This window comes from Fomitopsis serialis (genome assembly GCF_022376445.1).
Source record: "Fomitopsis serialis strain Sig1Antser10 chromosome Unknown B0H18scaffold_13, whole genome shotgun sequence".
Classification (NCBI taxonomy): Eukaryota; Fungi; Basidiomycota; class Agaricomycetes; order Polyporales; family Fomitopsidaceae; genus Fomitopsis; species Fomitopsis serialis.
In genome coordinates this window covers 508,794-534,313 of record NW_025954973.1, presented here as the reverse complement: position 1 = coordinate 534,313, position 25,520 = coordinate 508,794, and the positions used below count along the sequence as shown (strand labels likewise).

General features: G+C 55.5%; 8 protein-coding genes across 8 annotated transcripts; 7 read left to right on the top strand and 1 right to left on the bottom strand.

Moving 5' to 3' along the window:
* Positions 1-1,422: 1,422 nt before the first annotated feature.
* Positions 1,423-2,084, bottom strand: B0H18DRAFT_990162 (uncharacterized protein). The gene is made up of 4 exons (XM_048044991.1): positions 1,918-2,084; positions 1,749-1,854; positions 1,663-1,694; positions 1,423-1,610 (listed from the first exon to the last, which is right to left on the bottom strand). The coding sequence occupies exons 1-3, from the start codon at positions 2,023-2,025 to the stop codon at positions 1,681-1,683; spliced, it is 228 nt and encodes a 75-aa protein (XP_047896824.1). The 5' UTR covers positions 2,026-2,084; the 3' UTR covers positions 1,423-1,610; positions 1,663-1,680.
* A 93-nt stretch (positions 2,085-2,177) lies between these two features.
* Positions 2,178-7,188, top strand: B0H18DRAFT_1102711 (fungal-specific transcription factor domain-containing protein). Its single transcript, XM_048032562.1, has 11 exons — positions 2,178-2,542; positions 2,977-3,111; positions 3,465-3,780; positions 3,829-4,401; positions 4,456-4,530; positions 4,582-4,591; positions 4,642-4,842; positions 4,912-5,127; positions 5,184-5,389; positions 5,444-5,575; positions 5,633-7,188. Exons 1-11 carry the CDS (start codon positions 2,331-2,333, stop codon positions 6,836-6,838), a joined length of 3,282 nt encoding a protein of 1,093 aa, XP_047896823.1. The 5' UTR covers positions 2,178-2,330; the 3' UTR covers positions 6,839-7,188.
* Positions 7,189-7,199: 11 nt separating this feature from the next.
* Positions 7,200-8,430, top strand: B0H18DRAFT_990152 (ribonuclease-III-like-domain-containing protein). Its single transcript, XM_048044990.1, has 4 exons — positions 7,200-7,428; positions 7,479-7,757; positions 7,811-8,085; positions 8,142-8,430. The coding sequence occupies exons 1-4, from the start codon at positions 7,359-7,361 to the stop codon at positions 8,313-8,315; spliced, it is 798 nt and encodes a 265-aa protein (XP_047896822.1). The 5' UTR covers positions 7,200-7,358; the 3' UTR covers positions 8,316-8,430.
* Positions 8,431-8,703: 273 nt separating this feature from the next.
* On the top strand, positions 8,704-10,061 carry B0H18DRAFT_871926 (uncharacterized protein; the record flags this gene model as incomplete). Its single annotated transcript, XM_048040194.1, has 3 exons — positions 8,704-9,090; positions 9,149-9,545; positions 9,601-10,061. The coding sequence occupies 3 exons, from the start codon at positions 8,704-8,706 to the stop codon at positions 10,059-10,061; spliced, it is 1,245 nt and encodes a 414-aa protein (XP_047896821.1).
* A 1,675-nt stretch (positions 10,062-11,736) lies between these two features.
* B0H18DRAFT_1208895 (uncharacterized protein) lies at positions 11,737-14,024 on the top strand (the record flags this gene model as incomplete). Its single annotated transcript, XM_048036293.1, has 8 exons — positions 11,737-11,768; positions 11,841-12,126; positions 12,180-12,791; positions 12,844-12,871; positions 12,933-13,190; positions 13,244-13,599; positions 13,657-13,721; positions 13,776-14,024. The coding sequence occupies 8 exons, from the start codon at positions 11,737-11,739 to the stop codon at positions 13,885-13,887; spliced, it is 1,749 nt and encodes a 582-aa protein (XP_047896820.1). The 3' UTR covers positions 13,888-14,024.
* Positions 14,025-16,298: 2,274 nt separating this feature from the next.
* B0H18DRAFT_1116366 (P-loop containing nucleoside triphosphate hydrolase protein) lies at positions 16,299-18,722 on the top strand (the record flags this gene model as incomplete). The annotated part of the gene is made up of 8 exons (XM_048033423.1): positions 16,299-16,348; positions 16,421-16,706; positions 16,765-17,376; positions 17,431-17,458; positions 17,511-17,768; positions 17,820-18,175; positions 18,233-18,297; positions 18,353-18,722. 8 exons carry the CDS (start codon positions 16,299-16,301, stop codon positions 18,720-18,722), a joined length of 2,025 nt encoding a protein of 674 aa, XP_047896819.1.
* Positions 18,723-19,685: 963 nt separating this feature from the next.
* Positions 19,686-20,647, top strand: B0H18DRAFT_1116365 (uncharacterized protein; the record flags this gene model as incomplete). The annotated part of the gene is made up of 4 exons (XM_048033422.1): positions 19,686-19,769; positions 19,831-19,880; positions 19,927-20,219; positions 20,271-20,647. The coding sequence occupies 4 exons, from the start codon at positions 19,686-19,688 to the stop codon at positions 20,645-20,647; spliced, it is 804 nt and encodes a 267-aa protein (XP_047896818.1).
* A 684-nt stretch (positions 20,648-21,331) lies between these two features.
* On the top strand, positions 21,332-24,339 carry B0H18DRAFT_990108 (P-loop containing nucleoside triphosphate hydrolase protein). The gene is made up of 10 exons (XM_048044989.1): positions 21,332-21,440; positions 21,514-21,544; positions 21,624-21,855; positions 21,923-22,217; positions 22,270-22,905; positions 22,960-22,987; positions 23,034-23,264; positions 23,322-23,677; positions 23,727-23,791; positions 23,845-24,339. The coding sequence occupies exons 3-10, from the start codon at positions 21,734-21,736 to the stop codon at positions 24,209-24,211; spliced, it is 2,100 nt and encodes a 699-aa protein (XP_047896817.1). The 5' UTR covers positions 21,332-21,440; positions 21,514-21,544; positions 21,624-21,733; the 3' UTR covers positions 24,212-24,339.
* The last annotated feature ends 1,181 nt before the right edge of the window (positions 24,340-25,520 follow it).

Sequence of the window (25,520 nt, the reverse complement as noted above, 5' to 3'; positions counted from 1 at the left end):
GGCTCTCAATTGGTCTTCGCTGGTGTTACTAGTACGCATGCCCATCCACGCATTGGATGAAAAGCGCGTATAAGTTAGCGACGACCCTCGATTTGATAAAGCGGTCAGGTGGACGCAGAATATGTAAAGCATCCCGATACACGCAGACAGTCGTCATCGCATATGTTTGCAGCGTGTAAAATGTGAGCATAAATGCTGTGCGAAGGGGGAGACTGGTAAGTACTGCGGGGCCCACGTAAGGAATCTTGCGCACGTCGCCGGCTCGACAATTCCGGATGCCCGCTCTGCATGAAGTTCAGGATATGGCGGATCACGACATCTGTGTACATTGCTGCTCTTATAAGCAGAGAGGAGGCGAACACCACATGTTAGGATCCGAACGGACGACGAAAGCAAATACTGTGTAGTCGGGCTGCATATATGTGGCCAATTCCCTGTATAAATTTCAGAATGCGTACAGCCTGAAGCGCCAAGGTCCGCTTTCGCCTTGCAGGGATCGGCGGACATATTCGTGCCTCGTCTGGCAGTCCGAACGCGAGTGTGAGTGGACTATATGCGCATATAGTGTAGTTGCATACCTACTATGCACTGAGACAGCGATGCGAACTGCAAGCAACGTGTCGTTTTCCGCGTGTAGAGAACACGTAGTGGAGAATCATTGGAGAACTTGCTGAACTGCTCGCCGCTAAAAAGCATGGGGCAAACGATGGGCAGACGGGTGTCGATTGTGGGGTGCATGGGTTGTTCCGCAGGCACACAAGTCTCCGAACCACGTCGAGCCGATTGGACCACGTCGTTTGGCGGTGGGAAGGCACAATGCATCTTGGCAGAAGATCACCTACATACTCGTCGGTGCAGATTGGACAAGCTTCAGGTGACACCGAGCATCATTGACATTCGGACTGACTCGGATCCGCACTTGATTCAGTCCCTGTGAGGATGTTCCTTCGCCAACGTTGTCTCTGACCCGGTGGCGACGGTGCGCTTGGTCATGGGAGTCTGCGCGAGTGCCTGTATGCGGTAGCTCTGTTGCCAGATACGCCCGTATGTCGTTCGCGCCGGCCACGCTTGTCAATGCATGACTTGGCTGCAGACGGCGGTCCTTGTACACCGACCTTCTGACGAAAAAATGCTAGGCACTTCACGAGGCGACTCACCAATGATCGTGGGGAGATCCGCCTGAGACTAGTGCGCCTGCTGGTCTTGGAAAATGACCATGTATGTCGTCGTAATGACGGCTTAGGCAATATCTCCGTAAGTCTTTATGGGGGTCTCTCGCTCCGCATCGTGCCTGGGCTTTGTTGACGGCGAACACCGAGCCACCTCCCGCGGTGCTGATGTCAATGTCAGGGCGCGCAGCTCGCAGGAGCCATGCCTCGGCTCACGAAGCTGGTGAGCCCTTCGCGTCAGTGGCGGAAGCAAACACGCTCCGGACACGTGTAGTGTTTTTGCGAGGTGGGCAATTTGCTCTGCAGGAAAACGCCACGAGCGAATAAGTACGGACGGACTGCCGCTGACTGTCATGCCAGGGCCACTCTCGCTGTGACGGAAGTGATCCGGGCCACACATATGTACTTGCAGACGAACGAGCGGGTGCTGCAATGCCGCGTCTGTAACTGTGGCGTCACGCGAGAGCTCAGATATGTTCTTGGATGCACTCACCCGACTTGAGGCCATAGATCAGAGTTGTGTTGCTGATTCGACGCGGACGTAAGAACATACTTAGACCGCGGAGTGCGCGTACTTGCCTCGGACCACCTGTAACCTTGTTCGCAAGGCATCTTGCGTCGCAGGCGTCACATGCGACACGAATGCGAGTTTCGATGATATAATCGAGTTAGGGGGGCTCCGATTCTGTCCCGCTCGCATGGCTGCCACTGTCAATGTCAGAACGGTGCGACCCGTATGCAGACGCACCCGATAACAGCCCCATAAAAACTTTCTGCTCATCGCTCGACGGTGTCCTGGGCAGTGAAGAGACACGGCGACAGAGCAAAAGCAGCCACAGCTTGTCCACAGCAACATGGGGGAATGTACGTAACGTCGGGACGTAGAGGGCCCGGCGGTGGGAAGGAGGTGATGGCCGCGGAAGCAGATGGCGGAGGGCAGCCGGCGGCATTGCCCAAAGCGGAGAGCGTGCTCTGCGGGCGTGACGGGCGTGTCTCGATAAGAACGACCACGACTGTCCAAGCGCAATGAATCGTCCGTGCACGCGTCGTCTCGTAAGGCCCCGCTGACTGGCCGCCAACGACGTCGACAACGCCCCAGCACCCGCCGACGCCCCCACACCGTGATCCCCGCCTTGCGTCGCTTGAACCCCGCCCACCGCCATGCCCAACACAGTCCGCCCCCGCGACGACAAGGAGCGGTCCGCGCGGGCCCAGGAGCAGGCCTTCAAGCGCGCAAGAGGTGCCATATCTTGCGCAGAATGCCGTCGCCTCAAGCTCAAGTGCGACAAGACCGTCCCGTGTTCGTCTTGCAAACGAAGAGGCTGCTCTTCCATCTGTCCCAATGGGAGCCTTACCACTGGTCAGGGTACCAGGTGAGTCGTCGTGGTGTGTTTCGATGCATGTACGCGCGCGGGGAGGAGGCTTTTCGCTAGTGTAGGCGCGGAGACGGCTCGGAGCGATGCTTGTGCCACTCAAGGGCAGACGCGAGCCCCGAACGCTGTTGAGACTCACGCTGTCTAGCAATCGGGCGTGGTCGTAGGCTCAACGAACCCCCCGCCATGATCATCGGGCAGAAAGCGGTCGGACTTACGCGTTCTAGAGGGTATCAAAACCCGACTCTTGGAGCCATCGCCGAGCAGGGTCGATGGGCGTCCGTACAAATGGTTGCCCCAGGAGCTCGGGACACAAAATGGCCATAGTATTCTCCTGTGCGATCTCGGCGTGCCACTCACGGTGGTTGACGCCTACCTGCGGGGCGGGCCTTGTCGGTAGAGTTCTGAGGGATTGTGTCGGGATGGTCGCGCAGGCTTGGCCACCTGCTAGGTTCTCGTCCTGACTTCTCGGGCGGATTATCCTTTCAGTCCGGACAAGACCTACGAGTTGCGGAGCAGGCGTTCTCGCGTATGATCATGGGTCCTGTGTGGGCTTGCACAGAGCTTGAGTGCGTCGGTTTATGTTTCCACCAAGATTACACACACCACACCCAACAGTATCGAGGCGGTCGTGGCAAGTGTCTGAGGTCATATCGCAGAAGGCGCGGATCACCTGCAGTCAACACCGGGTCAACACCCGATGTTCTCTGCGCGTGTGTAATTTTTTGGGGCGAGACCTAGCGACATGGATACAATTATCATATGCGCACCCAAAGTCAATGGTGTGCCACAATTGCCATGAGACAGACCGTTGACGTCGCATGGGTTTACGCTCCAGTGTCAGGCCTTTGACTTTACGAAACATCAGTGTCAAAGTATCTATAACTCATTGCGAACATGGTTCTAACAAACACGAGTGCAGATTTATCCTGGCGGACACCGACCGCCTACACCGAAAGATCGCGGAGATGAGCGACCGCATCCGCGAACTCGAAGACTCGCTCGCGCTCCTCCAGTCGTCCGTGTCGCGCGAGACGCACCCGTTGTTGTCCCGCGATCGTCTCAAAATCAAGTCCGGCCTGGAGCTGCACTCGGCGGCATCCAGGCTGGGCGGCGACGGGTTGTTCGAAGAGGAAGAAGAGGAAGACGAGGAGAGCGAGTACATCGACTCGTTCGGGACGCTCGCGGTGCGCGACGACGGGGCAGCGACGTTCTACGGCCGCTCCGCCGGCTCCGAGGTGCGTCGTTCCCAGCGTGATCCACCCCCATACTGACCACCCGCGTAGAGTCTACTTCTGGACGAAAAACCGGGGCCTGCAACAGCTCCGCCTGAACGCCCGCCCAACAAGGGCCCGATGCTGCCCGCCTCCCTCGCGCGACTCACGACGTCGTTCCCGTCCGCGCCGTCGGACATCCCCGCGGAGGACATGCAGGAGCTGATCGAGGAGCACCTGCCGCCGTGGCCGCGGGCAGCGCAGTTGTGCGACCTGTACCTGGAGCAGGCGCCGTGGTTCTTTGGCGCGGTGACGCGGCGGCAATTGTTGGAGGAAATCTTGCCACTTTTCTACGACGAGGCGGCGGAAGGTGCGAAAAGCGGCGCGCTGAGTAGCTCCGCCGCGGCGTTTGCGCTGGGGAGAGAGGGCGGCGGGACCGGTGGCTCGTCGCATGACTTGGCGCTGTTGTTTGTGATATTCTGCTTTGGCGCGCTGACGGACGTCGACCTCCCACCGGCGCCGCATAACCCGGAGGCCGAGCGGTACTTTCAGCTCACGAGGGCTGCGCTAAACCTTGAGCCAGTGCTCGAGCGTCCGCCGAGTGTCGTCACCGTGCAGACGCTCAGTCTCATGGCGATCTATCAGGTTGGCTGTATGCGTCAATCTTCTGAAAGCGAGGCTGATGGTTTGGTTGCGCAGGGCTTGGTTGCGGACGAGAATAGCATCGAGAGTACGTGGGCGCTCATGGGGCTAAGCTCAAAACTTGCGCAGAGTGTGAGTGCCAAGTCCATGACCTTTGGACCAATAGACTGATCATTGGTTTAGATCGGTCTTCGTGCGTCGACCTCTGTCTTCCTGTCTGGGCAATACCTTAACAAATTGTAGATCGTGACTGTGCCCGCTGGAAGCTATCACCAGCAGAAGTACAGAAGCGTCGCGCGCTGTTCTGGGAAGTGTTTATCACTGACTGTTGGCAAGCACTCGCCACCGGCCGTCTATCCACTTTCTCCCTCCCCTTCGTCGACACCGAACTCCCTGCGGACCCCGATGAGACGCTCGCAGAGGACGGCACGCCTCAGCTGTCTTGTAAGTGTTTCGCAAGTTTCACTGCGTACTCTGCGCTTACCATTGTGGGGCTCTACGGTGTTCATACAGTCCCTGCGTGGAAAGCGCGCTGGGGTAAAGAATGTGTCTCGGAGGTCGTCCAGGGCACGCTCACGTCGCGCGCCCCGAAATACACTGTCATCCTTGAACTCGATCGTAAGCTGAGAGACATGCCACTGCCAAAATACGCCACCGGCTCGCCGCCAGAAGGGAAGGGCCTCTCGGAAACGATGAGCCACTACATGCCGATCAACTACTTACATCTGAGTGAGTCTTCAGTGCTTACGCGAGTCCGTGAAGCGTGAATGACTGTTGTGCGGCAGCTCTGCTTTATGTGCATAGATGCTTCTTCGCGCAAGCACTGAGCGACCACCCGACGGACCCGCTTCGGAGCCCGTACTCGCCGTCTTTCCTCGCTGGCTATCGGAGTGCGTGCATCCTGTTGAGCTCGCTCCGCGAGCAGTTCAACCTGTTCCCGATACAAATTGCCAGATTCTGGGTCTTGTGGACGCATGCGTTCTCCTCCACTGTGAGTACGCGACCAATGTGAACGTGCCAGGTACAAGCTGACATGGCGGGACAGGTGATGCTCGCTTCGGTCGTTACCCATGGAGGTACGACAAAGACGGCACAGGCAGCATTGGGAGAGCTGAGACTGGCGTATGACTTGTTTGAGAGTGCTGCGAAGCATGGCGGGCGCGCTGTGAAGTTCTTGGTGGGTACACAGTTCTCCGTGCGGACAATAGCATCGAGCATACTGACTTCCTTCCAGCCGATCGTCCGGAGACTACACGACAAGGCATACGCGACTTACACACAGGGCCTCCCACCTGTCCGTGATATCTTCGCACCTCGCGTGGACGCCGGCCAGCACGACGAGCTCCAGATCTTCAGCGGTCGTACGCGGACCGTCGCTACGAAATCTCACAATATCCAGCGAGTGCGCTCCGTCTCGAGGCGTCGTCCGGGGGCTTCCAGTAGCACGCCGAGCAGCTCGACGTCAGGACCTATCTCGCCGGACTCTACCACGTCCCCTGGCTCGGGTTCGGGCTCCAGCCGCTCGTCGGAGAGCCCGCAGGTAACCTCCGTGGATATGTTCCCGGCCCTCCAGAGCTATGGGGGCGCGGTGCACCCGATGCTCGTGGACGAGATGCACGGGTTTCAGGGCGCGCTGGACGACCAGATCCGGGACGTCAATGCGTATTACATGAGCAAACAGGAGGAGGCACGGTTGGAAGAGCAGAGGCGGTATGGTGACATGCAGCAATCAGGGAGCTATCCTACTCCGCCGGACTACCAGAGTCCGCCGCAGAAATATGAGATGTCGCAGGGCTACGGAAGCACGCATGGGTATGAAGGCGTAGAGGGGCATTCGGGTCACCAGGAGTATTCAGAATGGTACCCCGCACCACCGCAGACGCACGGACAGCCTGAGCATGATCAGGCTATGTCCCAATACCCAGGGCGCACTTCGCAGCTCGTCCCAGTAGATCCGCAGCATGCAGGATTCGCCCAAGGCCACTCACAACCATACCCGTCGTACCACGCTGGCGACAGCAATCATACCACGGTTCCTCATGGACAGTATCACGGTTTCCCTCCTGCCATGCATGCCCCGGCATACCATTCCGATATGCCGCCCCCGCCTCCTGCGACCCGCTCCCAGCTGTGGCAAGTCCCTCCAGGACAAACTGGACATGAACTCGGGTACCCGACGACGCCTATTGACTACCCTTCTCAGCCCACTCAGCCCGTGCATCCTGGCAATTCGTATGGTCACGCACCGACGCCTAGCCTCAGCCGGAGTCACAGCATGACCCAGATGCGTCAGGATCCGTCGATGGCCCCCCAGCCGGTGATGAATGTGCATTACAGCTTGCAGGAGACCTGGAATTCGTTCGTGCAGCATCAGCTGCCCACGCCCGTCGCCCCGCAGCCGCCCCCGCAAGGACTCGGATATGGTGGTGCTGGAGCTTGATCGGGTACCTCTGTGCTCTTCCGTCTGTACTTGCTCCTTCTCGGATAGCTGTCTATGCTTTTTTGCTACTCGTTATGCTATCAGATTGTTTGCATCTCTAGATATCCTAGCTTGAATGTACCGTTGTGTTGTTAGGGGGTCGGGCAAGTACCCGGTACCGGTCCTGCTCTCTTAGATTGCTTGCAAGGTCCCCTCCTGGCCCGTTTTGTCATGCCGATACACATCCGTTATGCAGTTCTTCACTTTGCAAACGCTTGAATGCTGCGTTTCGAGCATCCCTGTAGGTGCACTGTAACTTTCAGTACTCAGTACACACCGTGACCGGGGTCGACTCCCTGGCGCTGGTGCGGAACGTTTTAGGCTCGAATTGTCACGTGGCATCACAGAGCTTGCGCTCTCTCAGAAATCGGGAAAGCGTATCCTCCAGGACCTCCTCCTCCAACTGTACGCTCGCTACACCTGGGCCTTTCCTTCTGTCATTCCGCTATCTGAGGCGGTAGACAACCTCTGGAGTCCGACAATGTCTAGAAATGTAGGACGTATATTCGCTGCTCCGCGGAAGATTTCGACACCGTGTCGACCGGCTGCAGGTAAACAGTGTCAGTGCTCGCTCGACCTGGCGCACCTAACAGTAAAACAGGGTCGAGATCAAGGCCACAATGGAGGTCACTGTCGGCGGCGGCGCAGGCGCAACAATCCCCCCCACCTTCCTCCGCGCCAGCTCACCCTTCAGAGTTCCGAGCTGCGTCGTCAAATAGCGCATCGGCCCGACGGCAGGCTGCAGCAGTCAGCCCCGAGGAACATCTGAACACACTCTTCGCACCTCTGAAGTTCCCAAGAGAGCTTGCCGACCGGATGCTTACGCATTCGAGTCACCCGGACGCGAGGATCAGGCACAATGCGCGACTAACCTTCATGGGTGAGTTTGCTGTCGCGGTCTCTTCGAGTCGTCGTTCTTAAGTGTGATCTCAGGGAGACGGGTCATGCAGTTTTATCTGTACGCTCTGCTGGATTCGTCGCCGTCTCTTCGACAGGACCACGATTTTGAGCACATGGTGGAGCGTGCGCTGAACACCTACATTTTGGGGGAACATGTTGGAGCTGCCTGGTCGTTGGGCAAGGCACTGAAGTGGTCTCCTCCCAGCAACTCAATGGACACGAGCGAAGCCTCTGTGAGAAGCGTAGGACTGCACAAGGTGCTGGGCGGTGCCGTGGAGGCGATCGTCGGTGGCGTAAACCATCAATTCGTGCGTGTTCCTCCCTGTTGCGCATCCCCCACTTTCTGATGTCCTACACACTCCAGGGAGGTGTGGCTGCCCAGCGACTGTTCCACACTCGTGTGCTTCCCCATTTGCTCTTGCGCGGGACGTCACATGGCTTGAACGACGCCTTCCATGAACATGCTATCACGATCTGCGAGCGGTTCGGCGGACTGAACGCCGATCTGACTGGCTTCGGGGCGAAGGGTGCGCAATAAGTACAGTACGTAGTGCTATCTAATGTCGTCGGTATGCTCTGGGTGTTTCTCGGATTGCATGTCAGACTTACGGCCGCTGGAAAAGTATGTGCGCCCGCTGCGGGTATTCACTCAGGTGAGTCTCCATGCGAATGTGCAGGTCGACGAGCACCGATGCGCCCGGGCGGTGGCTATTCATCCGGGTCGTTTTCCTGGTCAGAGGCGTGACGTGCATGTGATAGCAAGTACGGGTTCGGCGTGTCACTGTTTGACGTCAAGTTACTTAGCAGCGATCCTTCCAAGATGCTCCTTTTGTCCAGCCACCGACGAGGGGACAGGGGCGGCCTTCCTCCATGCTTTCTGGCTTCCTTCATCGTCAGGGAGTTGGCCCTCTCTGTCGTCGCTCGACATGGACTCTTTGACCCGCCAAGAGACATTGACCATCCTAGCTTCCATGGGCGTCCAGCTGCCCCCCGCTACGAGAATGCCGGATGCCGCTCTGCAGAAGCGGCTCAAACAAGCACTGAACTGCGCGCAATATGCGTCGAAGGTGCTTGGACATCCTCCACTCGAACCGACTTCGCTGCCTGCATGGTCGCGCCCTGCTTTAGAGGGCGTGAGGAGGACCAACTTCCTCGAAACATACCAAACCTCTCAGGGCATGGGGATGGAGTTATACACCAACCCGATGCTTGATGCACGACAGACCCTTATGGCGGTCGCAGAGGGGTGGGACAAAGGACATAGGTGGCTGTTGGTGCAGGACCACGCGAAACAGTGTGCCATCTCAATCAGGGTAGGTCGCTCAGCTATATCGCGTGTCTTGACTGACCGATGATGTGAATTGTTTCCAGTTGCTGTCCGTGCTGCGACTAGACGAAGACACGCCCGCGATCATCTTGTTATACCAGTCGCACACGCGAGCGACAGCCCTGAAGGGCGTAGCATGGGTCCGCCAGATGCAAGAGAACTACGCCTGCCCTGGTCCTGCCGTCAACATCAATGCGACGCCGCTCGAGCAGAAGCTCTTGCTCAAGCTTCTGTCCATCAACGAGAAACTTCTTCCGTCCACATACACGCCGCAGAGAGTGTCTACGGAGCAGAATTTCCATGTCTCCTTCCTCTTACCCCTCGGTCCGCTCGGCTACGGGGACATAGCAAAGCTTAACAACGACCCCGGATGTGCTCTGTGCGGGCGCAAGACAGCGAGTCGCTGTGCGCAATGCCTATCAGCATCGTACTGTGGATCAGGTGCGTTGCCACGGAGTATGCACGCATGAATCTCGCTTATGCTCAGTACGTATAGATTGCCAGAAGGCGGATTGGCCTGATCACAAGCATGCCTGTCGATCCCTCAAGGGCGGGACTTGGCGCACTCTGCCCTTCGTGACCGTGTTGCCCGGCATGAAAAGCATGTATGTGAGCGGCATCAACAAGTTCTCCCAGGCAGGCGACATGCGCCCTGGTGGCCTGCCCGACCCCAACGCCATTCCGCCGAACATACACGGTGACCGCCTCTTCCTCGTGAAGGTCCAGATAGAGGCAAACAGGCAAGATCATCTCGTTCTTTACGACAGACAGCGCTCCATCATGGTGTACTTGGTGGAAGGCAAGGATCCGGAGTTGCTCGACGAGATGAAGACGGAGATGCGTGGCCCGCGGGGAGGCTATGGCGGTGCAAAGATGTATCGATGGGCGAAGCGCACCAACGACTGGGAGTTGCGTATCTGTGTGGACAAGGAGCCGCAGACGGAGATCAAGTGGTGATCTACTCGGGTGAGCTGGTCTTCGTTTCTCCCGGAAGACGTACGGACACTCACTGTCTGTGTGCTGCAGATGGTCCACCGCCACGCGTTCGTGTACTAATATGGCATGTCACCGATGGTTTCCGACCTTGTATAATTGACTGGGAAGCTACGCTTGTATTGTATTGACCTGGGCGACTCGACACAGGTCTGTTGTACTCGTAGGAATCTTGACAATCACCTTTGAAGTTCTTTGGGGTGCGCTGTCAGGTATTGCAAGCATATATGCGACCGAACTTCACAGCATTCGCAAGTAGTTCGGTCGACCTAATGCACACGGCGATCGCCTCGCCCTTCTGCAATGCACAGGATGTTCGTGATTTACGACAATACGCTTTTCCAGAGTGAGCATCCGCACCTACGAGTCGACGACATACAGAAGAGGGCTTCTCGGTAGAGCGTCGTACTGTTGTTCGCCGTACTGGGCCTAGCAGTCGACAAAGTCGCCTCAAGGTTACCCGTTGACGGGACATGCAGAAGGTTGCTTAGGTGAGCTCTACGGTACCAACCGTCTTCACCTGTCAAAGTCACAAGAACCTCACTGTCTGTATGCTGCAGATATTTCCGACGATGACTGGTGAATGTTATGTGGCTATGGTCTAGTCGTGCCACCTGAATCATCGTCGATGCTGTTCACCTTCGTTCGAGCCCGGGCCGCAGCTTCCATGGGCTCTGCGTCTAAACTGTCTGACAGCTCCGAAGTCGGCCTTTTGGGTTGTTAGCCATCATCGCAGAAGGCGAGGCTTACTCTGGTGCACAGCTACATTGCCGGGAGCGCAAGCAAGTGCTCACAGCACTGGTGGGCTTCCATGCGGTACTGGCTCGCAAGAGTCTTACAGGTCGTAAGCGGTGTGTGCTGCTCATTCTTGCTCAGCTGATTGTTCTTGCGCACAGCCCGTTTCAGCCGTGGACAACTGGACCGGAGGACATGTTCGCCGGTACCCTACAGGCTATGCTCGGGCGACACCAAATTTCGGGGGGACAATTGGGATTCAATGTGCGGACGGGGCACGCGTACTACTAGTACAATGGCGGACCACCCAACTCAATGGCGTTGGCTTCGAGAACGATGAAGCGATACTACCTATATTCAGGGAAGCATGACATATCAGCACGTCTCGGAGAAACTCTACAAAGGGTCGAATCACCTTCACAGCAGCGCAAACACTGCTCAGTACGATTTCGAGTGAGTCATGGACTTCGTTCATAGTTTTTTGTTCGTACTGCCTCACCGACGTGCAGGCTTACCTGAAGGGACTCGCCAATAGCCTCACCCTCGACATTGTAGGTTTGATGGAGTACAGGGCGCAGATAGGTGTGGCTCGGCGGCAACTGCATCATTCTTCGCGGTATTTGGGTTAGCACAGGCTCCGAACGTCGTAGTGCGTTGATAAAGCATCTGCGTTTGTAGGCGTCACTGATATTCCTTTCCGTAGCACACACGTCGCCTGCTTGTGCAACGATCTTCAACGGACGTTCTGTTTTCCGAAACGCAACGCTCTTGAAGGAAACAGGCTCAAACCAGCGTATCTGCAACAAGGATGACGGAGTATACAGGGAACGAAGGAGAGGGGAGAGAACCCCAGGAGATTGTACAGTATGAGCACTTTGTGCCCTTTGTGCCCACGTCTGCACCCATGGAAGTAGAGCCGTACACAAGCCCCCCTGGGTGAGTCCTCGCTCCGTCTGAGCTAGCATCAACCAGCGCAAACTGATCCTCCATATTCACATCCATGCATAGCTTGCAGGTGAAGCGGGTAGACCGCATCTTCGACATGAACGCCCACACGTGGACATACGAGGACACCAAGGTCCATGCTATCCCCCAGGTGTTTTCTGGTGGCAGGACATCGGACGGCTCCGACGTCTGGCAATCGTTCTGTTTCGTGGTCGTCCGCCAGATACCTCCAGTTCCGGGAGCGGAGTCGACAGTATCAGTGATAGTCAAGAGTCCGTACCTGAGAACAGCTTGTCAGGACGTCATCGGTGAGGTCTCGGGGATATCCTGGACGGTCGACCATCTGGAGGTAGGTCGTGGTTGACCCTCATCCTTTACCGTGGCTGTCTGACAATATATTAGCTTTCACCCGACCTGTTTATCCGGTTTTTCCCTCAGTTCTTAAAGTACCGTCAAGAGCTGGAAGGCAAGGCGAACCGCTCGAGTGATGATGATCAAATACTCGCCAGCCTCGACACCCTCATCAACTACCTGCGCGAAGACCACGGCGCCGTCATCTCCCAGATTGCCAGCCTACTCATACACGGAGAGATAACCTGGGATCTACTCCACGCCATTCTACTCCCCAACACACTCCTCGTCAGCACAGACGCCCTGACGAGAGAGCCCTGTGTTCTTCAGCTCAAGCAATTCCACAAAGGGCTTCGTGGATACAGCTTGTCTTGCGAGGGTCTTGATGCGTTGGATGTCCAGCTGGACGACGACGCTGACTCTGAGCTCACGCTGGCTGCACCCGCGAAGAGATTCTGTAGGGTCGAGAACACGCGGGGTATTCCGTGTTTCGAGGGCGTGGTAAAGATCAATGCGCTGCCTGCGTACCCCATCAAATACCATAAAAACGAAGCAAGCCTGAGGGCCGCCCTGCTAACTCGGGCACGCAAGTGGATCGAACTCAACGGGGTGCAACATGTACGGTATCAAGGTATTGCTTTATATCACGACTGGAAGTACGAGGTGAGCCGTAGACAATACCAAAAACATCGCGTTAACTGATATCACCGGACAGATTGATTCTAGAGTCATGATTGACCGAGGTAACGTACTGGCATTGGCAGTTGGTGCTTCCTTGGGCGTACCAACCTGACAGCATTGCAGCTGCATTCATGCACCATTATCCCGATTATGACAAACCTGAGGTCGTCGATCAAACGGCGTTCGCAGTAGTCTCGGAAGAGACAACGATCTCGGTGTCAGGGCCTGTACCGCCGCATACCTTTCCACGCGGCCTAGACGCAGACTTCGATACTGAGGAGGCCGTCATCCCACAGTATCATGTCTCGCAATTGTCAGACGATGACCTGCTCCTTGCTTCGCCTGTGCTGTACGGATTTAGTCTTTCCGACAAGCTATGGCGTAAGTTTCAGCTCCTGGCAGGTTCATGCGCGTACTTACTGCTCGTATACCAGTCAAGTCCAATGTTGAGAAGGTCCACCCCATTGAATGGTCCGACGAGCCCTTCAGTAATCTCGTACTCCCGGGCAATCGCAAGGAATTCCTGCGATCCCTCGTGGAGGCTCACAATTCCAATCTCAAATTTGACGACTTCGTCCAGGGGAAAGGACAAGGTCTCGTCATCAATCTGTTTGGTCCTCCCGGAGTCGGGAAGACTCTGTCTGCGGAGGCGACCAGCGAGCATCTGAAGAGGCCGCTTTATATAATTGGGGGCGAAGACCTCGGCTCCGACGCGAGCACTGTCGACGGTACTCTGAGGCACGTCTTCAGTATAGTCACGCGCTGGAGCGCGATTGTTCTCATAGATGAGGTATCTTCGTCTACTTGTCTGCTGCCAGTGCTAGCTGTACTAACGCCGGCGCTGTAGGCAGACGTATTCCTAGAACAGCGCTCTATGCACGACCTGTCGCGCAATGCCATGGTTGCGGTCTTGTGAGTGATCTTGTCACGTATGATTGTTGACCCTTCTGACTCGTCGCCTTCAAGTTTGCGGCATGTCGAATATTACCGTGGTATCCTGTTCCTCACCACGAACAGGGTCACGGCTTTCGATCCAGCCTTCCTGTCTCGTATCCACATCGCTCTCCACTTTCGTTAACTTGGGAAAGAAGCGAAGTCTAAGATCTGGCATGCTTTTCTTCAGAAGGTCAAGATGGACGGTCTCAATGCAGACGAACTAGACAATCTCGTCGGTCGAGACGTCAACGGCCGTCAGATCAAGAACGCTACCAGGACGGAAATCTCACTGGCTAGGAGCCGCGGAGAGACGCTGGGGTATAGTCATCTCGCTGAAACCCTAGATGCGATGGAAGAGTTCGAGAGCGAGTTCAATGCTATATCCCGCGGTGGCTTGTGAGAAGTTAGAACTGTGGGATGGTTGTACGGTACATGAATTGCCACTGGCTCTGTCGTGCTCTAGTATGATGCAAGCGACAATAGTCTCGCACCTGATTGTTGATGAATCCTATACTCGAATCTGCCGGTTCCGAGAGCATGCGTCAATGTTCAGATCTCAGACCTGAGTGGGATGCTCAACGCGAAAGGATCATGGGTTCGACAATACAACGCTGTCGTCGTCTATGTTCTCGGGTCGACCGTGGATTATGACGCGCTACAATACAAGGACTTAGCACTATGCTGGCAGTACGGCTCACCACGGAGTCCGGACAGTTTCCGTGTCGCGGTCGACGCGTTGACGCCAGGTGGCGGCGGTCACGGTACCGTGACCGCGTCTACGTCGATCGGGGCGCGCCTATTAGGTTCGAGAGTTCGTCTTCCTTGACTCCATCCTCGACGGTAATTCTGCGTCACGTCAGTCTGCTTTTCCCGATAGTGGAACTTATGGCGGTTCAACTGAGAGCTCGTTGTCGCATATCTGAATTGCTAGGTGGCGTCGGCTTATTTGACTGGGAGCTGGGCGACGTGAGCATGTGTTCCCCGCTCTGGTCGTTGATATGTCCTACATACAGTCACTCGCGCAGACTCCCATGACCAAGCGCACCGTCGCCACCGGGTCAGAGACAATGTTGGCGAAGGAACATCCTCACAGGGACCAAATCAAGTGCGGATCCGAGTCGAAGGTCCGAATGAGTCAATGATACTTGGTGTCACCTGAAGCTTGTCCAATCCCCATCGACGAGTAGGCGATCTTCTGCCAGGGCCATTTCGCCTTCCCACCGTCAAACGACGTGGTCCAATCGGTTCGACGTGGTTTGGAGACTTATGTGCCTGCGGAACACCCCATGCACTGTGTCCCATGCTCTCGGCGACGAGCAGTTCAGGAATGATTCTCCACTTTGTTGTCTCTGCATGCGGAAAACGACTCGTTGCTCACAGTGCCCATCGGTGTCATAGTACGCAGGAGTACGTACCCTATATGCGCATACACCCCTCCATCCTCGCGCTCGGACTACCAGACGGGTCACAAATTTCTGCTGATCCCTCAATGGCGAACACGGATCTCGGCGCATCAGGCTGTGCGCATTTTGGATTTTTCACAGGAATCGACTGCATATATGCGGCCTGACTACCCACTAGCTGCACTCCGAGTCGCCAGTCGGATCCCAACGTATGTCGTGAACGCCTCTTTCCTGCTTATTAACAGCAATGGTGTGCACAGATGTCGTGATCTGCGATAGTCTAAACTTCATAGAGTGAGCATTCGGGGTTGTCGAGTCGGTGACATACGCAAGATTTCTGAGGTGGGTCCCGCAGTACCAGCTGTCCCTCTTCCTTCGCGCAGTAATTATGCTTACTGTTTACGCTCTCGCAGCACATCGATTTCAAATTACATATGGTTCTAGTATATACGTTGCCTTGATTCAATGTGTGGATGGGACATGCGTACCAATGACGCCAGCGAAGCCCAATTGAAAGCCATACCAGTCTGATCCTCGAGGCATCGAGAATGATGAGGCGATATTACATGTATTTGCAGGGAAGCAAGTCATATAAGTAGGTTTTGGGGGAATCACTCCGAGGGCCAAACCGCCTTGAAAAATGTGACCGTTTCGAAGAATACTTAGGAGCTCTTAGAGTAAGTCATAGACTGTATCCGTGGTCCGTTTGTTGACAATGCCTATCGGCATGCAGGTTTATCTGAAGGAACCCGCTGTTGTAGTGCCGCCCTCGACAATGTAGGGTTTGGACAATGTAGGGTTTGATGGTGTGAAGAGCGCACATATAAGTGCGGCTCGGCGGCAGCTGCACCACTGGTCGCGATATTTGGGGTTGGCTCATGCTCCGTTAGTCGGAGTGCGTTTATATACAGCCGGTCTTCGTGGACATCATTCTAGTTCTTTTCCGCAGGACACGCCCCTCGCTGTGATACGATCTCAACTGGTGGTCGTTGCGCTCTCCGAGACGCAACACTTTAGGGGCAGACCTATATCGCTACGGAGGTGGGCCATCGTCTCTGCGACAATGACAGAGTATACATGGAACGAGGGGGCGGAGAAAGGAGATGCGCAATGGTCGTGGTTGGGGAGTCTATACTCCGATTTTGCACGCATGCCTGCACCTGTAGAAGCGGAACCATGCGTATACATCAGCTCTCCTAGGTGAGTCCTCGCTCCGTGTTAGGTGTAAGCGAATAAAACGTGTCGTTTACTCAGGCTCACACCTACGTACAGTCTGCAGGTCAAGCGGGTCGATCACGTCTATCACAGGCATTCATGCATGTGGTCATACGAGGATACGAAGCTCCAGGATACCCCGCATGTGTTGCATGGTGGAAAGACGTCGAATGGCTCCGACGTCTGGCAGTCCTTCTGTTTCGTGGTAGTGCGCCGGATGCCCACATGTGCAGGAGAAGAGCCGACCGTCGCAGTAACAATCAAGAGTCCGTACTTGAGAGCAGCTTGTCAGGACGTCATTGGTGAGATCGAGGGCATCTCGTGGACGGCCGACCCTCTCGAGGTACGTGTTGCTCTACTATCATACTGCACTGCAGCCCCTAACCCGTTTTTGATCGCAGCTTCCAGTCGATCTGTTGATCCAAGCATTCCCCAAGCTCGTAAAGTACCGCCAAGGATTTGAAGGCAGAGCGGGCCGCTCGAGCGATGACGGCAAGGTGCTCGCCAGCCTCGAGGTCCTCATCAACTACTTGCGCGAAGACCACGGAGTCATCATCTCTCAGATCGCCGGCCTGCTGGCACACGAGGAGATAACTTGGGATCTGTTCCACGCCATTCTACTTCCCGGCACGCTGCTCGTCAGCACGGATGCGGCGACGGGAGAGCCCCGCGCTCTACAGCTCAAGCAGTTCGACAAGGGAGCTCAAGGATACGTCCTGAACTGCGAGGGCATCGATGTCATGGACGTTGAGCTGGACGACGTCGCTGACTCTGATCTGGCGCATGCTCTACCCGCGAAGCGATTCTGCAGGGTCGAGCACACTCGGTGCATCCCGCGTTTCAAGGGGATAGTGAAGATCAATACGTTGCCTGCGTACCCAATCGAGTATCACAGCAATGAGGGGGGTCTGAGGGCGGCACTCCTTGCTCGGGCGCGCAAGTGGATCGACTTGTACGGAGTGCAGCATGTGCGGTATCAAGGAATTGCTGTCTATAATCGCAAGAAATACGAGGTGAGTCGCGCAGAGTCACAGAGCAGGCTGTATCCACTGACGTTGTGCGACGAGATTGATTCCAGGATGATGATCGACGGAGGTGATGAGATCGTACCTGTCGCTGTCAGAGTCTTGATCTGACGACGATGCAGCTACGTTCAGACACCATAATCCGAACTACGACATGCCTGAGGAAGTTGATCAGACAGAGTTCAGAGTCATTCAAGCAGAAGTAACCATTCCGGACTCAGACATCAGACGAGCATACACCCTGACACGCGACCCGGACGCGGCGTCCGATGCTGGGGAGACAACTATCCCGCAGTATTTCAGTTGGCAACTGCCAGACAACGATCTCATTCTCGCTTCACCCGTGCTGTACGGGTTCAGCCTTTCCGACAAGCTATGGCGTGAGTACCTAGCATTTAGGCTCATGCATCCGCTCACCACTCGTGTACCAGTCGAGTTCAACGTCGAGAAAATCCACCCCATCGTATGGTCCGATGAGCCCTTCACGAACCTTGTACTCCCGGGCAATCGCAGGGAGCTCCTGCGATCCCTCATAGAGGCGCACAACTCCAACATCAATTTCGACGACTTCGTACAAGGGAAGGGCCAGGGCCTCGTCATCAATCTCTTCGGTCCTCCGGGAGTTGGAAAGACTCTGTCTGCGGAGGCAACCAGCGAGCACCTAAAGAGACCGCTTTACATGATCGGGGGCGGGGACCTTGGTACCGACGCCAACGCTGTCGATACTGCTCTCAAGCGCGTCTTCAGTATAGCTACGCGCTGGGGGGCGATTGTCCTCATAGACGAGGTATCTTCGTCTACTTGTCTGCTGCCAGTGCTAGCTGTACTAACGCCGGCGCTGTAGGCAGACGTATTCCTAGAACAGCGCTCTATGCATGACTTGTTGCGTAATGCCATGGTCGCGGTCTTGTACGTGTCCTTATCGCATTTGAGCGGCGATCCTTCTGACTCGTGGTTCTGCTAGTTTGCGGCATGTCGAATATTACCGCGGGATCCTTTTCCTCACCACAAACAGGGTGACGGCGTTCGATCCAGCCTTCCTCTCTCGTATCCACGTTGCCCTGCATTACCGGGAACTGAGCAAGGAAGCGAAACTCAAGATTTGGCAGGCTTTCCTTCATAAAGTCAATGTGGACGGCCTCACCGCAGAGCAGCTAGCCGATCTCGTCAGTCGAGAGGTCAATGGGCGCCAGATCAAGAACGCTACCAGGACGGCCACCTCGCTGGCCAGGAGCCGTGGAGAGACGCTGGGGTACAATCATCTCGCTGAAACCCTAGATGCGATGGAAGACTTCGAGAGGGAGTTCAATGCCATATCCCGCGTTGGCCTGTGACAACCGTAGTGTGGTTGTACGCGGTACATAGATGGCTCACTGTCGTGCTCTAGTATGGTGTGTGAGACAACAGCGCAGTACATGATATTTTCATTTTGATAAATCTCATTCTTGAATCCGCCGGTTCCCAGAGCATGCGTCAACGTTCAGACCAGAGTTGGACGGACAGCCGAAGGAATCGAATCGGAGGCCAAATTATCATAGGTTCGACGATTTGAACCTGCCGCCGCCAGTGTGTTTGGGCCGGCCGTAAGTTATAACGCGTTAACTTTCCAAGAATCAACGTACTTAGCCGTTGCGAGTTTGCGGACGGTTTCGCGTTGACGCGTTGACGCCGGGTGGCACCGGGCACGGTACCGTGACCGCGTCGAAACCGGGTCGCGGCTAAGCTCGATGGCACTCGGAACTCGTACTTCTTTGACTCCATCCTCGACGGTTCTGCTCTCCGTTGCTCTGGTCTGGAAGCTTGAAACTTATTACCTGTGGAACTAATGAAGGCTCAGCGGCCTTGCCTCCTTCCACTTTCCTTTGGAGTTGGACCGTGACGTGACGAGCATGAATATCATATCCTATTCGAGTTCCTGTACTGTGACTGTTCCATGCGCATTCTGGCTTCCACCACCACCACCAAGAATTTCCGTTACCTATATTCTCGCTCAACATGGATCCTTTAACCCACCAAGAGACATTGGTCGTCTTGGCCTCTATGGGTGTCCAGCTGCCTCCGACACAAGGATGCCGGATGACGCTCTGCAGAAGCGGCTCAGACTAGCATTGAACTGCGCACAATATGTATCAAAGGTGCTAAGAAATCCTCCACTCAATCCAACTGTGCTACCCGCGTGGTCGGGCTCAGTGTATGAGAGTGTAACGAGGACTAACTTCCTCGAAGCATACCAAACCTCTCAAGGCATGGAAATGGATGTGTACACAAACCCGATGCACGATGCTCGACAGACCCTTATGGCGATTGCGAAATGTTGGGACAACGGATATAGCTGGTTGTTGGTGCAGGACCATGCGGAACAGTGTGCCATCTCAGTCAGGGTGAGTCGCTCGGCTACACGATATTTCAAGCTTGACTGATCACGACATTGATTGGCTTCAGTTGTTGTCCGTGCTGAGGCTCAACGAGGACACGCCGGTCGTCGTCTTGATGTATCAATCTAACGCGCGAGCGACCGCCATGAAATGGGTCCACCAGATGCAAGCCAATATACCCTACCCCTGGCCCCACGGGCATCATCAATGCGACGCCTCTCGGACAGACGCTCCTGCTCAAGCTGCTGTCCATCAACAAGAAACTGCTGCCTCCCACATATGCGCCACAGAGGGAGTCCACGGAGCAGAAGTTCCATGTCTCCTTCCTCCTCCCGTTCGGTCCGCTCGGCTACGAGGACATAGGAAAGCTTAACAAGGACACAGGCTGTGTTCTTTGCGGGCGCAAGACAGCGAGCCGTTGTAGGCAATGCCAATCTGTGTCCTACTGCGGAGCAGGTGCGTGACCGTGGAACGTGTGCGCGCACATCTTGCTGATGCTACGTTTAGATTGCCAGAAGGCGGACTGGCCTGACCACAAACATGCCTGTCGAACCCTCAAAGGTGGAACTTGGCGTACTCTTCCCTTCTTGACCGTGTTGCCCGGCAGGGAAGGCATGTTTGCGACCAGGATCAATAGGTTCTCCCAGGCGAGCGATATGCGCCCTAATGCCATGCCCGAGGACCCAAATGTCGCCCCATCAAACACACACGGTGACCACCTCTTCCTCGTGAAGATCCTGATAGAGGCGATGACGCGAGATCATCTCGTGATCTACGACAGGCAGGGCTCCATCATGGTGTACTTTGTGAAGGGCAAGAATCCGGGGTTGTTTGACGAGATGGAGAGGGAGATGCGTGGCCCGCGGGAAGGTATGGTGGGCTGAAGATGTATCGATGGGCGAAGCGCGTCAGCGATTGGGAATTGAGTGTCTGTGTGGACAGGGAACCGCAGACGGAGATCCAATGGTGAACGGTTCAGGTGAGCTCGCTTTCACAAGTTCCGCGGCAACATACTGTGACTTACCTCGCATGCCGCAGGCATATGTAACCCTAGTGTCGCCGCATCATGTCAATATCTAAACTCGAAGGTGTCTGCGTGTCTTTACGTCGGTATAGCCTCTGCTTCCTTTGGTGCCCTGATCTGGGCCTCTTCAGCCCATTGCCTACCATGTATCAGCCGGAACTTGCAGCGCCACGATATTTAACTGATTCTACGCACCAGAACGTGGCAAGTACTCTCAACGAGACACCAGAATTCATCACAGGACCACAATCGTCGCACAAGCGAGCCGTGAGTGCCATATCGTTACCCCATGTGTTCTACTCATCATTGTCGTGTACCGCTCTGAGTCGTTCCGCCGCCAAGCGCTGCGGCCGGATCACACTGGTTACGCAGCACGCCTAGCCCCGATGAGTGCTCAGCTGCAGCACATATGTGATAAGGCGTGTGTCACTGGCTGAGCATGATCAGGAGGACCCGCATGAAGGTCACTTGTACCGACGAGATGAAGGCGGTAAGCACTACCTGTATTTGGCAGGGAAGCGTATCATCTCACTGGATTGCGGCAGAACACCTTCCTAGTTGGAAGAGCACCCCTGCCTGATACACCGGTACCGTGAGCTGCGCGATATGCCTTTCCCTCGAATGCCAACGCTGGCATGGACAGCTGCCTCATTGTCAGTATCATTTCTGGATCTCCGAGTCACTTGAAGGCCTCGGTGCCTGTCATGGTATCTCACGCCGTATTAGGTTCACGATTGCGAAGAGCGAGCAAGTGGCTGTACGTTCCAGTGATATGTATCTCCATGGATGTGGCAGTTGAGTCAAAGCGGTTCCGGTGGTCGCGATGCGGTATATAGGGACTATTCCTGAAGACGTGTAGGAGGTTCAGCCTCCCATAATACCTGGTCCCCCCAGCAGTCGCCAAGTCGGGGCGAGAACGAACTGGGAACACAAGCTATCGACAACAATGGCGATGAACGGGAGCATCGAAAAAGAGGGGACAGAAAGGAAAGAACGGCGATGGAGGTTGTTCCAGGACAAGAGGGGACGCGGTGAGGATGCCAAGCTGTGTGCAGACGCCAGCTCTAGGTGCGTCTCTTACTAGAAGTACCCCCGTACCACAAGTCTCACCGGCATTGTTTGTGTCTTCGCCCAGTCTGCGAGTGAAGCGAGTAGACCATGTCTTCAATATGCAAACGCGCGCATGGACGTACAAAGATACCAAGGTCAAGTCTGCCTCGCAGGTCTTGACCGGCGGCAAGACATCGGACGGCTCCGACGTCTGGCAGTCGTTTTGCTTCGTGGTTGTGCGCAACATTCCTCCGGAGGACTCCCCACCAGGCGTGGAGCCGACGGTTGCACTAACGATTAAGAGCCCATACCTGCGAACGGCATGCCAAGATGTCATCGGCGACATTCCCGGGCTCTCTTGGACAGTTGATCCTCTTGAGGTAGCCCCTCATTTCACGGACTCGATCGAACTGTTCTAACGAGCTCGGGCAGCTCTCTATAGACCTGTTGGTCTCCGCTTACCCGCGCTTCGTGGAATACCAATCAGATCTGAAGAAGAGCACAGACCGTTTGAGTGACGAGGACAACGTCCTCCGGAGCCTCGAAGTCCTCTTGGACTACTTGCGGACAGATTTTCAGGCCACCATCTCCCAAATCTCTAACCTCCTCGCACATGAAGAGATCTCGTCGGACCTGCTCTACGCCATCCTGATCCCTGGGACACTGCTGGTCACCACGGATCCTTCGACAGGCGAACCTTGCGTCCTGCAGCTCAAGAGCTTCGCAAAAGGCACGACGTCGTACACGCTGAACGGCGAGGGCCTCGATGTTATTGACGATCCGCAGGACAACAACACAGACAATGTTTCGGCGCCAGCTGGGGCTACGACGAAGTTCGGTAGGGTCCTCCGCAGCATTCAGATCCCACATTTCCGAGGGGTCGTCAAGATCAACACGCTTTCCGCATACCCGATGTCCTATCATAGCAACGAAGCGCGTCTGAAAGAGGCTCTCCTCGCTCGGGCACGCAAGTGGATGAAGCTGAGCGGTGTACATCATATGCACTACCAAGGGACTGCCGTCATCGGGGTCGAAACCCAATGTGGAAGAGTGTACATCAAATACCAGGTGAGTCGTGTCACGTTGAAGGGAATCGCGGTTACTTACTTCCGTACAAACAAGACCGATTCAAGGACCATCATCGACAGAGGTAATGTTGTTGCAATTTCTGCTGCAACTTTACTGAGACTTCGCAGGCGCATTCAAGCAGAACAACGCAAACTATGCGATGTCTCAGCCTGCTGCTGTGCAGGCATCGCAACCCAGGCAACGCTCTCGACCTAACCGACGTCGTCGTGGGGAGCCAGCCGTCAAGGCCGAAACTCTGCGTGTTAAAACGGAGAGTCAATCAGTTGGATTGCCAGACGACGAGCTCATCCTGGCATCACCTGTGTTGTACGGCTTCAGTCTGTCCGACAAGATGTGGCGTACGTTTCACTGACATCCGCATTTCCCACTGGGTACTGACCTATTTCATCTACTAGTCGAGTTCAATGTCGAGAAGGTCCGCCCTATCGCATGGTCCGACGAGCCGTTCACGAACCTCGTACTCCCAGGCAATCGGAGAGACCTCTTGCGATCCCTCGTGGAGGCACACAACTCTAATCTCGATTTCGACGACTTCGTCCAGGGGAAGGGACAAGGTCTCGTCATCAACCTCTTCGGCCCTCCCGGAGTCGGAAAGACCCTGTCTGCGGAGGCGACTAGTGAACATCTCAAGCGACCGCTGTACATGATCGGTGGTGGTGACCTTGGGGCCGACGCGAACACCGTTGATACTACGCTGAAGCGTGTTTTCAGCATCGCTGCACGCTGGAGGGCCATCGTCCTCATAGATGAGGTGATTTTATTGACTCGACGTGCTGGCCAACCTAACATCTCGAATGCAGGCCGACGTGTTCCTAGAACAGCGCTCTATGCATGACCTGATGCGCAACGCCATGGTCGCAGTGTTGTATGTCACCTCTCACCCTTCAGAGGCGCTTTTCTGATTCGTCCTTGTGTTAGTTTGCGGCACGTCGAGTACTACCGCGGAATCCTATTCCTCACCACGAACAGAGTTAAGGCCTTCGACCCCGCCTTCCTGTCCCGTATACACGTCGCTCTCCGGTTCCAGGAACTGAGCAAAGAAGCGAAGCTCAAGATCTGGCAGGCTTTCCTTCAGAAGGTCAAGGTCGATGACCTCCCCTCCGACGAGATAGACAATCTCGTCGGCCGAGAAGTAAACGGACGTCAAATCAAGAATGCTACCAGAACGGCTACCTCGCTGGCTAAGAGCCGTGGAGAGAAGCTGGGATACAAGCATCTTGCGGAGACTCTCGATACGATGGTTGAGTTCGAGAACGAGTTCACGGCTATATCTCATGAAATGTAAAGAACACCAGTCGGTGGCTACAATTGAGACGAATGCGATGCAGTGGCTGCCATCCAAACTGGTGCAGTCGTTGTTGAACAACTATGCATGGGTCCGGCCGAGCGCGAGATCCCGGCCCGATACAGTACGAGACGCCGTTGCGTGGTGTTGTAGCTTTTTGTAGACGACCGCGACAGCGCTAGTTCATTCTCAGCATTTCGTGTAATGTGGTTCATCATCTTTGCGACCGATGCACTCTAGCATCTCGGCTTGAGGAGCCTTCAACACCGGTCATCGTAGCTGAACGCGCGGCGGACGGGCGAGTGGAAGTCAAGGTGACGCCGACACAAAGGTCCGCTGCTGGCTTGTGGAGTCTCCGGAAACAACAGGTCCTGCTTGTACCTCTGGATAAGAACGTGCGTATATCTCTTGAAGGCCTACTTTTGCTTCTGGTGAATGCAAGTCCCGCTTTTCCCGGGCTGTGCCAGAAGTGTTGCGTCAAGGCGAAACGCAGTGGGCTTGTCTATTGCAACTACTGCTCTCGCTTCCAATCATTTCACCCCCCTAAACCAACGTGTTCAAAGCCTGCAGAGTTCTCTGAGCATAACTGGTACCTGGGTGTCTCTGTGAGTACAAGGTTGCTGCTCCCTGCTGCCTCGAGGCTCACTCCTCCGCACCTCCGCCCTGCAAAAGAGGCCTAGCCGTGTTAATGACTTTATCTGAACGCTATCGCTATGCTGGTAAGTGCTACTTCTTGCCATGCACAAGCCATGCACTTTTTTGGACCGCTCCCATGGACTCGATCGCATTCTCATGAGCACATCGGGGTCAGATGCTCTCATGCGCAAAGTTTAACCAACTCTTCACCCTCCGATTCGCTCATGCCGAGACGTTATGCTATTCCGAGGGTGTCACAGATCGGCGGTATGACGCCAATCAATATAACCACATCGGCCATTAGGCGGAGACCTGAACGTCTCGAGACTCAGTCGCGAACGCGGAGGGTGCAGCACCACGGGTCCCCACTTCGCACTTCTTCTGGGGGCCTCGACGTGCTCATCCACCCTTCCTCCAGTCCTCCTCACGGCATTGCAATATAGAGCCCTCATCTTAGCCCTTTGTGCGTTTACAATCGCCGGCGATCTATCAACACGTGTTGTCCTCGCATGGATAAGGCTCAATAGCGCTACATCGGAACACGCCTTTGCAGCACGTCGTTGGTGCATGATCGCGGGACTGCGGAAGCGGCCGGGGCAATATCTACGGGCAGCGAGGTCTACCTCCAGAGCGCTCCCTACGTATACGACGTGGCCATGACGGCAGCGCGTGT